The sequence below is a fragment of the Terrapene carolina genome, unplaced genomic scaffold, assembly GCF_002925995.2.
Source record: "Terrapene carolina triunguis isolate 2854851 unplaced genomic scaffold, T_m_triunguis-2.0 Scaffold247, whole genome shotgun sequence".
In the NCBI taxonomy this organism is placed as follows: domain Eukaryota; kingdom Metazoa; phylum Chordata; order Testudines; family Emydidae; genus Terrapene; species Terrapene triunguis.
The window spans coordinates 10,851,469-10,862,251 of NW_020664598.1; the positions used below are offsets into that span (position 1 = coordinate 10,851,469).

Here is a 10,783-nt window from a genome sequence, read left to right on the forward strand (position 1 = left end):
GAGCCTGCAATTCCGTATCGCTAACTATCAGGCTTTAACAAAATACGATTTTAACAACTGATTTAGGCTGGCAGACTTTAAGGACAAAATTCCCCTCAAGGACAGAGCCCAGTTTCAATCCTTCATCAGGAAAGGCAAGCTAGTAACAAAAACACCCTTACAAGCTGCAGTGGATGTAGCGGACACAGCATCTACAGGGCTAGCCACTGGTGTCGTTATGAGGTGTGAGTCTTGGCTTCGCTCTTTGGGGTTCTCCAGAGAGGATTTACTGTTTGCGTCAAACTTGCTCAGCAAGAAAACTGATGAGTCTCTACACTCACTGAAAGACTCTAGATTGACCCTCCACTCCCTGAGAATTTACACCCTGGTGCCAAAAAGAAAAAACTACAGACAGATGTATAGGCAAAGACCATCCCCTCCACAAACATTCTACCACCAGCGCCCAGCTGAGCCTCTGCTCAAGCAACAATGTTCAGAGACCTCAATTTTCAGGACCCTCTACTGCCACGACCTCCACCCATTCCCACTCACCTGCTAAAGGAGCTACTTTTGATGCCTCGGTCAACAATTGCCTACTTTTATTGACGCCAACCACTTCTATTTCCCCTTCACCCCACAAATCTTTGGGGGAGTCTTTCTCTTTTTGCCCACAATAGGGGCTCTATCTTGATAGACAGGTGGGTTCTAGAAATCACTAACCATGGTTACTCCATCGAATTTCTCTCTCTCACGTGCTGTCCCCACCACCTCCACAAACACCCAATCCCTCTCCAGGGACCACTCTCATGAGGAGATTCTTCGCCAGGATGCAGACTCTTTTCCATCGCAGGGCAATAGAATGAGTACTATCTCAGTGTCAAGCGAAAGAGTTCTATTCCCCATACTTCATAGTCTACAAAAGATGTTACTAGTGATGTGTGAGAAAGAAAGAGTCCAGCTTGACTCTCAGTTCCCAGGCTGTTTGTGCAGTACTGGTACTTACAAGAAGAAAAAAAGTGCTTACTTGTGAATTGAGGATACAAAAAACATGGAACACCACAATAGCAAGCCACTTTGCAGCACAGAACTGTACTTTAAGAATATTTACTAAATATTTTTGCTCCTGTAGGATGTACAGTGACAACTGATCTCAAGCAACCAGCAAGGGAGTAGCAAAAATCAGTTGCCTACCATAAATTCGTCTTTATTTAAAATTTGGACAAATATATTTTGGTAATCTTACCAAATTGGTCTTCTTAAGACCAGGGGTTTCCTATTCAAAATAGGGTTAACGTAGGGTAGATTTCATAGTAGCTTATAGAGGAAGAGTTAGCAATCAGCTAATGTTAAGATTTGTTGTTAGTATGTAAGAGTCTACTTTTTTTCAAACTAATTTTAACAAATGAGGTTTAAAATAGTAGCAGAGAGTAATCCATGTCAGAAGTAAGGGTTTTAATGGATGTTTTCCCCCCACATCCCTCCACTTCTTTAGGGAACAGCGGAGGTAGTCGTTACGTTGCTGGTGGTGGTGGAGGTGGAGGAGCAGGGAATGGCCCACCCTGGCAATTTGGTGCTGGAATCAGTGGAGTCTCTTATTGTAACCAGGGCTGTGCCAATTCCTGGCTCGCAGATAAATTCTGTGACCAGGCATGCAATGTCCTCTCGTGTGGATTTGATGCTGGTGACTGTGGGCAAGGTATGTAAAGTACATAATTGACGGTCTTTATGTGAGAATTCTTCAGAACTGTATGTTACTGTTTTGTAGTTATTGCTTGTGGAGTCCCATGTTAAAGACACATTGCAGAGTTGAAAAAAAAAAGAGCTGTGAGTGTATTACCAGCTTGGGAAAATGCGTATGGATGGTTGTTTCATGAACCAATTCAAACTCGAAAGAGTGTTTTGGGCTGATTTTATTTTTTCTTGAGCAGTTATTTATTAAGTATGGACAGTGAGTTTGGTGCTGTACAGAACACAGAGTATCAAGGTCTTTGCCTCAAGAAGCTTACGGTTTTAAATTAGAAAAATTCAACACAGAGACAAAAGCACCATGTATCCAGATATGTAGGCCTAATCTCAGTGAGGCATTTATAGACACTTACCTCTGAACTAGTATTGAAAGGCTTCACAGTATATTTTAAGGAATCATTTGAAGGAAGAGAAAATGTCAGGGACACTAGGAGAGGGAGGGAGTTACAAGTATAAGGGATGGCATGGAAAAGAATGTGAAGATGAGAAAGGGAGCAAAATACAAAAAGGGCTTGGGAGGAGTGCAGGCAGTACAAAGAAATGAAAGCACAGAGATGTTGGTAGTGTGAAGCTATGCAGAGTCTTAAACGTTCATGTAAGAAATTAGAATTTGATGACCAGAGGAAACTAATGGACCAGTTCAAAGAGGGGAGTGACATGGTCATAGTAGTTAAGTGGAAGATGTTAGCAGCTTTTTATGTAGGTGGGAGGGACTGAGCTGAGATGCAGAGAAGCCGAAAAGGTTTTTGTTGTAGGAATAGAGCAGAAAGGACAAAAGCATCAGAGGTTGATGAGAGCTTGAATGTGGGGCGTGGAGAAAGTGAGAGAGTACAGTAAGACACCAACATAGCATACTAGGAGGATGACAAACTTGTCAGCAGTGATGGAGATAATTAGGGAGGAAGGAAGAAGGTCATTTTGGCCATGTTGATTTTTGAGTTCTCTAGTCAAGATATGATAAAGTAGTATAGTCCATCTAAACAAACATGAAACTCCATTAGAATGTGGTAAAAACAAAATTTGAGGATATCCATTATGATCTGTAGTTTAAAATAAGAGGGAAAGTGGTAATGGGCCACAAAAATGCTGACGGTGGAAATTGAAAGTCTGATGATCACAGCTTTAGAGTCGCCACTGGAATGAATCGCAAGTTTATAAATCTTAATATGTTATAAGATGGTGATCCATTATTAGGATAAATGAATGCGAAAAATTGGCAGTTACTGTAGTTATCATTTTTGAGCTCACTCTGCTGATATTCTGATTATTGCTTAAAACGGGATTGAAGAAAAGTGACAGGGTGATAAATTATTAATTCTTTGTTTTTCCAGATCACTTTGACGAGTTGTACAAGGTGACTCTCCAGCAGAATCAAACCCATTATATTATTCCAAAAGGTGAATACCTGCCCTATTTCAGCTTTGCTGAAATAGCCAAGAAGGGAATTGAAGGTGCCTATAGCGATAATCCAATTATACGTCATGCTTCTGTTGCCAACAAGTGGAAGACTATCCACCTGGTAATGCATAGTGGAATGAATGCAACTGTGATCTATTTTAATCTTACATTTCAAGATAAAAATGATGAAGAGTTTAAAATGCAGATAGCTGTTGAGGTCGATACCAGAGAGGAACTGAAATTGAACACAACTTCCACCCAGAAATCAGACACTTTCATTAAAATTACACCTTCAGTATCAGAAGCTGAAATTATATTTGAGGATATTCCTGAAGAAGAACGTTTTCCAAGAGTCAGGAAACGTCCAAATAACACACAGGAGAGTTTTCTTGAAGATGTGGTAATGCCACCAGTAAATGTGTCTTTCCTCCCTGAAGATGTTCAGCTCGCTCTGTGGAACCTGGATTTAAAGCTAGAAAATGGTGATATCACTCATAAAGGCTATAATCTATCAAAGGCTGCTCTTCTGAGCTCTTTCCAAATGTTATCTACAATGACAAAAACTAAGAAGATGCCAGGCATGGAAAGGAAAGATATCTATGATGATGTAAAAGAACAAAAGAACCTTACCAGTTGGCACAAGCCTTATAAAGATTTAATTGGTGGCAAAATAGAAGCTGCAACAAAAAAACATGAAGCAGTTCCTTCAAAGTCAGTAGCTATAAAGAGTACTGTTGTGGCAATGAAGGTGAACAGTCAGTTTCCTCTAAAATCAATTTCTGAATCCATGCCTGTAATCCAGAACATGGGAAATAAAAATGGATCTCGAGAGAAAATACTGAATGCACTCATACCAAAAGAAACCCATAAGTCAAAAGATATTGGAAATGTGGGGACTGAGGAAGAGAAAAAGGGGGAAATGGAAAGAAATAACCGGCATGCCAACAAAGATACAGCAGGCAGCAAAGTGTTGCCAGGAAGGAAACTGCAATATTACACTGGAAGTGATCAAGGCTTTTTGCCGTGGGAAAAAAATAAGTATTTCCAAGATCTTCTTGATGTGAGTATCCTAACTGCATAACACAGAATATATCACTTCAGAAAATTTGTCATCTTTGCTTTATGCATGATTTAATGGAACACGGTTAAGGTGAAAATCATAGTGAAACATTCTTTGCTTATGTGACAAACTCTGAAATTATTAAAACCAGAGAGATTTTTTTAAAATCTGTTTTACTTTTAATTATTTTCACTGTTCATTTACTTTCTATGCTTCTCCATGGAAAGAACTGTCCAAGTTCACTTTTTCTCCTGTAGTTGTTTTTTAGTCAGTTTTGCGGTCTAGTTTTCATGCACTGGCACAATGCAACTGTTCAGGTTTACAGCACTGCAAGGGAAGGTTTAAATTAGTTCTCATGCAAATTTGTATATACATACAAAATTTTATTTTTCGTATAAACCCAATCTTTAAAAAATTCCATCTATATTTTTGGGTCTAAAAGGTAAGTTAAGTGTCTATTTTATTATGCCAACAAAAACTTATAGGAACAGATCAAGAGAATACAGGAGGCAATCCTCTCCCAGATGCCTAGCCCAAAAAATTTGTTCTGGGAATCTCTGGAATGGAAGAAGGTGGACCACACAGAGTCATCTGGCAGAGGTTGCTCCTAATTGCTTTCAAGTAGTAGAGATGCTCCATTTAAAATGTAAGATATTTTAACTCTTTAAACTTAATCTTTGATTGGATTCTATGTAGGAGGAACCTTCATACTCCAGAGACCTGATTTTGTTAATTGTAGATGCATAGCCATCAAAGGGAATGCAAGATTACATACATGTCCTACAACAAATAGTGGCTTTTCTATTAAAATTTAACAAATTAAATGAGGTTCCATGTGCCATTTCCTGTCCGTTTTAAGGAAGGTCACATTTCAGGCCTAAACTGTCACTTTAAAAAATGAGAACTCAACTGTTCGAGCAAGAACATTTGACACAGCTTACAGTTTTACAAATATTGAAAAGAGCTTAGTACTTCATTGGAATTATCAACATGCATGTGTGTTAGGATCTCTAATAATGTAACCCTGGGGTATGCCTATCATTTTGTTAGGAAGAAGAGGCATTAATTAAGCAGATGTCCTACTTTACTGATGGTAAACGAATTGGCAGACAGTTGAAAGATACATTTGCTGATTCCCTCCGATATGTAAATAAACTTCTAAACAGCAAATTTGGATTTACATCTCGGAAAGTCCCTGCTCATATGCCTCACATGATTGACCGCATTGTTATGCAAGAACTACAAGATATGTGAGTATGCCTTTGTTTGAAATAAGGTGAAACTCCAGAGCTGTTGTAATTCTATCTTCTGTGTCTGCTCCCTTGAATTTATAGCTATGCGTTGATGATTGACTGCCTATGGGTTGATGTCTGTCTTCGTTAAACTTGTACTTTGAGAGGGGGGAGAGAGAATTTTTCCTTCTCTAGGACAACAGTGTTAAAATAAGTAGTCTTTGGAGAACTTTTTGAACTTCAGATGAGGTACTTTTCTTCAGTAAGGAATGTTTCACTTTAAGGTGGCAAAGTAATGAATTGATTTGTATTGTATCTGGACAGGTTTCCTGAGGAATTTGACAAGACCTCATTTCACAAAGTGAGACACTCGGAAGATATGCAGTTTGCTTTTTCATATTTCTATTACCTCATGAGTGCAGTTCAGCCACTGAATATTTCCCAGGTTTTTGATGAAGTTGATACAGATCAGTCAGGTATTTTGTCTGACAGAGAGATTCGCACATTGGCTACAAGAATACATGAGCTGCCCTTAAGTTTACAGGTACATTTTCTTCAGAAACCATTTTTGTTGTTACTTTAGCTGTAAAATTCAATATGATCATTATCACAAGAGAAAACAAACACTGCAACATTAGGCATTCAATGGAAGTTTAATATGTGCTACTTTTGTGTGTGTGTAACATTCAGGCAAACTCTTACTAATGTTTTAACTGTAGTAGAAAAGCAATCTGTTTTCTTCTGAGTTCAGTAAGGCATTTGGTTTGAACATAATATAAAATAAAATGTTAAATGATTTAGTATTTGTTTATATTATAGTAGTGCCTAAAGATCCTAACCAGGATTGTGGCCCCATTGTCCTAGGCTCACTGCATATGCATAGTAAGAGCGAGTCCCTGCCCTGAAGAACTTACAGCTAAATAGACAAGGCAGGTGGAGTGGTGAGAGAAAGGAAGTAGTGTAATAAATAGTATATATTTAGAATACGATACCACCCTAAGGCCCCATTGTGCTGGCCACTGTACAAACAAAAAAAGACAGTCTCTGCCCTGAAGGGCTTGAATTCTAAAGACACAAACAGACAATATGTATTATCTCCACTTTACAGATAGGAAACTGAGGCACAAAGTAGGTAAGTGACTTGCCCCAAAGATCATGCAGGAAGTCAGTGACGGTGTTAGAGCTAAAGCCAGATCTCCTGTGTTCCAGGCCAGTGCTTTAACGAGAAGACCATTTTTCCTCTCTCTTAAATTCTTCCCTCCTCTCCTCCCCATTGTTAAATAACTTAATAAGTCATTTCAAATTTTGAAATTTACATGAAATCATCAATAGTGCAATTTTATTGATGTTCAAATGGATACGGCAATTCCTTTGCTTTGGTTGTGCCTCTGTGGCCCTGATTCAGCCAAGTATTTAAGCATATGCCTAACCTTACATAGGTGAGCAGCTCCATTGACTTCAGTGGGACTACTCGTACTTAATACCTTGCTGAATAATAGCCTATATGGGTATTTGATTTTGTGCAAAAATAGTCCAATACATTTTGTAGCTAATATTTTAAAGGTACTTTTAGACATTCTGAATATAGTATAATTATAGAACTATGTTAGTGAGAAAATATGTAATGGATGTGTTTCTTTTCTTCTTCTGACAGGATTTGACAAGTTTGGAGCAAATGCTGATAAATTGCTCTAAAGCACTTCCTGCCAACATCACTCAGATTAATGTCATTCCTCCAACTCAGGAAGCTTATTATGATCCCAATCTGGTAAGAAAATATTTAGCCTAAAAGATGTACATTTTGTCTCATTTCCTGAGCTTGTATCTACTGAATTTGTTGTTTTCCCTGCACAATTTTAAGAATAATTCACAAAAAATATAGCACGTATGCAGATTTCAATCTTTTTAGGTATAAAACTGTTATAAATCACACTTCTAGTTGTTAAGGTCAAGAAATATTCTCCACAAAAGTAAAGAATTCAAATTTTCATATACATGAGATTTATAAGGTCCTTTTTTCAAAACGTGAAATGTAGTTCAGCATGTTGAACCAGAGAGGCAATATGCACTGTCCTCATTTATCTGAGGGTTTTGATGGCACTAAGCAAGTCTTGATCTGGAATGTTTCCTATTCGGTGAAGAGATCAGCTCTGTGTACCTAGTCTTGAGATGCCTTCCTCATAATTCTGATATCTTTGAGTAACTCCGATTGACTTTTAATGTAGTTTAGGCTTCCAGTGCCTAAATCACTTTTAAAAATGGGACTTGGGCCATGTCTACCCTAGGAGTGCTTTGCTGGTTAGGTGTACTAGTGTATTATAATGGCAAAGCGCTCCTAGTGTGAACTCATCTTTTGCTGGTATAAGTTATTCCATACCCCCTGAGTTAAATGAGGTATACCAGTAAAATTGCAGTTTGCCCATATAAGCTGGTCTATACTAGAGGCTTTTTTTGGCACAGCTATGTAGGACAATGGTCACACCTATTCACACCCTTGACTGACATAACTATGCTGGCAGAAGTTTTGTAGTGTAGATATGCCATTAGGCTATGAAGTCATTTGGTTGCTTTTGAAAAATTTGCTCTAGTGCTTTGCTAAAGTGGGGCCTTAAGGCTTTATAGGTTCAAACCAATACTTTGCAGTACATTGTACTCAGAAATGAAGTTGGTAGGCAGAGCAAATCATGGAGCACAAAGTAATGTACTTCCAATTACAGTCCTTTAAAATATATGAACTTGTGTACCAAGGGGACCAGGCTGCCCTAAAGGAGCTGGTTCTTGGCAGTTGTTTCTTCAGTGAGACTCGGGATACTCATCAGCCTGGTCTGATGAAATGTAAATGTATATTTGGGAATGCTCCAGATATTCAACATATTGCAGTCCAGATTACCTCACTGTCTTTTGTGGTATCCACACCTTTGTGATCATCTGAGTGCAGTTTGCAAAACTATACAATGGTTCAGTCTGTAGGTTTGTCAGTAAAGTGAAACTTTGAGGAGAGGCAATAAACTTTACTTGGGATAGAGTTAAAAGTAAGTCTAAATAGTTAGGAACAATTTTAAATTATTTTAATCTCTTTGGAGTGCTAATAAACTGTCACTAATCTAAGCACTAATCACGAGTACTAACATTATCATTTTAAAGTCCACTTCAAATAGTGACATAACAGTGTTTGTTTTTAGCACATAGGTAGAATTTATTTTTACTTTTCTGGGTTGCAAGGGCTAAATTTGTAGGAATGAGCGCTGTAGAAAACTTCCCTTGGGAATTGAGATTTGGTTCCCAGAATTGTTGTTTCCACATAGTTCAGACTAGGAATAATACAGTTAATACCCATCAGCTGTTCTTTAGCACTTGCCTGACCAATTTTACTTGTTGGCATTGACTGGCTTGCATCAGGAATGCCAAAATCAGCTGTCCAACCTGCTTCAACTACTGAATATTGTATTAGGGATGGAATGCAGAAGCTAAATAGAAAGTATAACAAATACTAATATTAGAATGCATCAACATCCCTTCTTTTTCTAACCAAATTGATTGTTTCTCACAATACATAGCAATAAATACTATTTTATTGTTTTTCATCCTAGTAGCAAAGTTTTGTATACTGGAGACTGTAGATCTCTGTTCTTTTTATAATGCATTTCTTTCCAGGAGACTTTTAAAATTATAGTTTATAGAGTAGTTATTCAAGGATGTTGTTTACCCCAGTTGTATTTTCTTACAGCCTCCAGTGACTAAAAATCTAGTAACTAATTGTAAACCTGTGACTGACAGAATTCGTAAAGCATACAAGGACAAAAACAAATATAGGTATGTTATACTACTTTTATTTGTTTGTATAATATTTGTAAACACATAGTAATAAGATGAGAGGTGAAAATGCATAATTGATCATAGACTGCATGTACATATTAAAATAAATTTAATCCAAAGCTTCCTATTAGTGGTACTTGAACAGAAATAGACCGGTGAAAAAACAGAATGAATAACTACTTATTTTTTTTCTGTTAATTTTTTATTAAATTTAATTTATTTACTTTTATACATAACAAATTATACATAAACTTCTAATAATGTGTTACCATTTGCTACCTAACCTTCACTATACTGGAGACATTTAATTATATGTAACATGAATGTTTAAAATAACTAATTTATATTTTTATTACACAGTTTACAAACAGATAAAATTTGTTTATAAAAATCCAATTAGTTTTAAATCTTATTCGGCCTTATCCTTATTTTATGTACAGAGAAACTGAAGAAGAAAAATTATTAGAATTATATAAAGTACAGAAGCAAACTTCAGAAGAGGGGGAAAAAGAAGAGGAGGGAAGGAAGTAGGCAGAGGGGGAGATGGCCAGAGGAGGAGTCCCATGCATTTAATAGTATCATTCAGATACTTCCAGGAAAGCATCTGAGAATCTCTGAGAATTTTTCTTGGGTATTTCTGTTACAGGGCCGGCGCTTCCACTAGGCGACCCTAGGTGGTACGGTGACCAGACAGCAAGTGTGAAAAATCGGGGCGCGGGGGGGTAATAGGAGCCTATATAAGAAAAAGACCCAAAAATCAGGACTGTCCCTATAAAATCGGGACATCTGGTCACCCTACTAGGCGGTTGCCTAGGGCGGCAGGATTTGGGGGGCGGCATTTTGCCGCCCTCGGCGGAAATTCGGCGGCGGGGGGTCCTTCCGCTCTGGGTCTTCGGCGGAAATTCGGCGGCGGGTCCTTCACTCGCTCCAGAACCCGCCGTCGAAGTGCCCCGAGGAAGCGGAGCGGAAGGACCCCCACCGCCGAATGCTCAGAGGAGGAGCGCTGCCGCCTAGGGCTGCAAAAACCCTGGCGCTGCTCCTGTTCTGTTACGGCATTCAACTCTTTTCCTGGTGGCTAAGGCTTTAATCTTCAAATGTTGGTTGCTTTTTAGATTTCAGTTCTTGCGGCAGTACGCTTTTAGGAATTATTAGTGCGCTGCTAAGATAACTACTTATGTTTTATGTTTCACCACCAAAAAGGATATATTATTTTTTAATTTCGGCGATAATGATAATACACTGTTTGGTAGCCTAAACATTTTTCATACTGCATGTATTTCAGAGAATGATCACTATTATTTTGCCTCAATTCCTTTCCTTGGGCCAAATGCTGACCCTAGTTTATGTAACTATAAGGAGTACAATAGCTCCAGGTGGCTATGTAAATTGACTGCATGCAGCACAGACTGATAGTAAGGACTGTTGGCAGAGCATAAAAGGGTGCAGAAGGGATCTTCCTCTACTTTGCCTATGGTAGATGTTAATCTGCTTGAGAGGGGATCCCAGTCTCATCTTTCCTCCTCTAGCTGTGGAAAGGAAAGCTACTACAGCC

General features: G+C 38.3%; 1 protein-coding gene across 2 annotated transcripts in view; it reads left to right on the forward strand.

The window, feature by feature from the left end:
- GNPTAB (N-acetylglucosamine-1-phosphate transferase subunits alpha and beta) overlaps positions 1 to 10,783 on the forward strand; it is a 70,724-nt gene that overhangs the window by 39,377 nt on the left and 20,564 nt on the right. For both annotated transcript variants that reach the window (XM_024208149.3, XM_024208148.3), the window contains exons 12-17: positions 1,472 to 1,675; positions 3,057 to 4,183; positions 5,234 to 5,433; positions 5,740 to 5,959; positions 7,070 to 7,183; positions 9,143 to 9,228. In XM_024208149.3, coding sequence (XP_024063917.2) covers positions 1,472 to 1,675; positions 3,057 to 4,183; positions 5,234 to 5,433; positions 5,740 to 5,959; positions 7,070 to 7,183; positions 9,143 to 9,228 — 1,951 coding nt within the window. The remainder of the gene's footprint in view (positions 1 to 1,471; positions 1,676 to 3,056; positions 4,184 to 5,233; positions 5,434 to 5,739; positions 5,960 to 7,069; positions 7,184 to 9,142; positions 9,229 to 10,783) is intronic.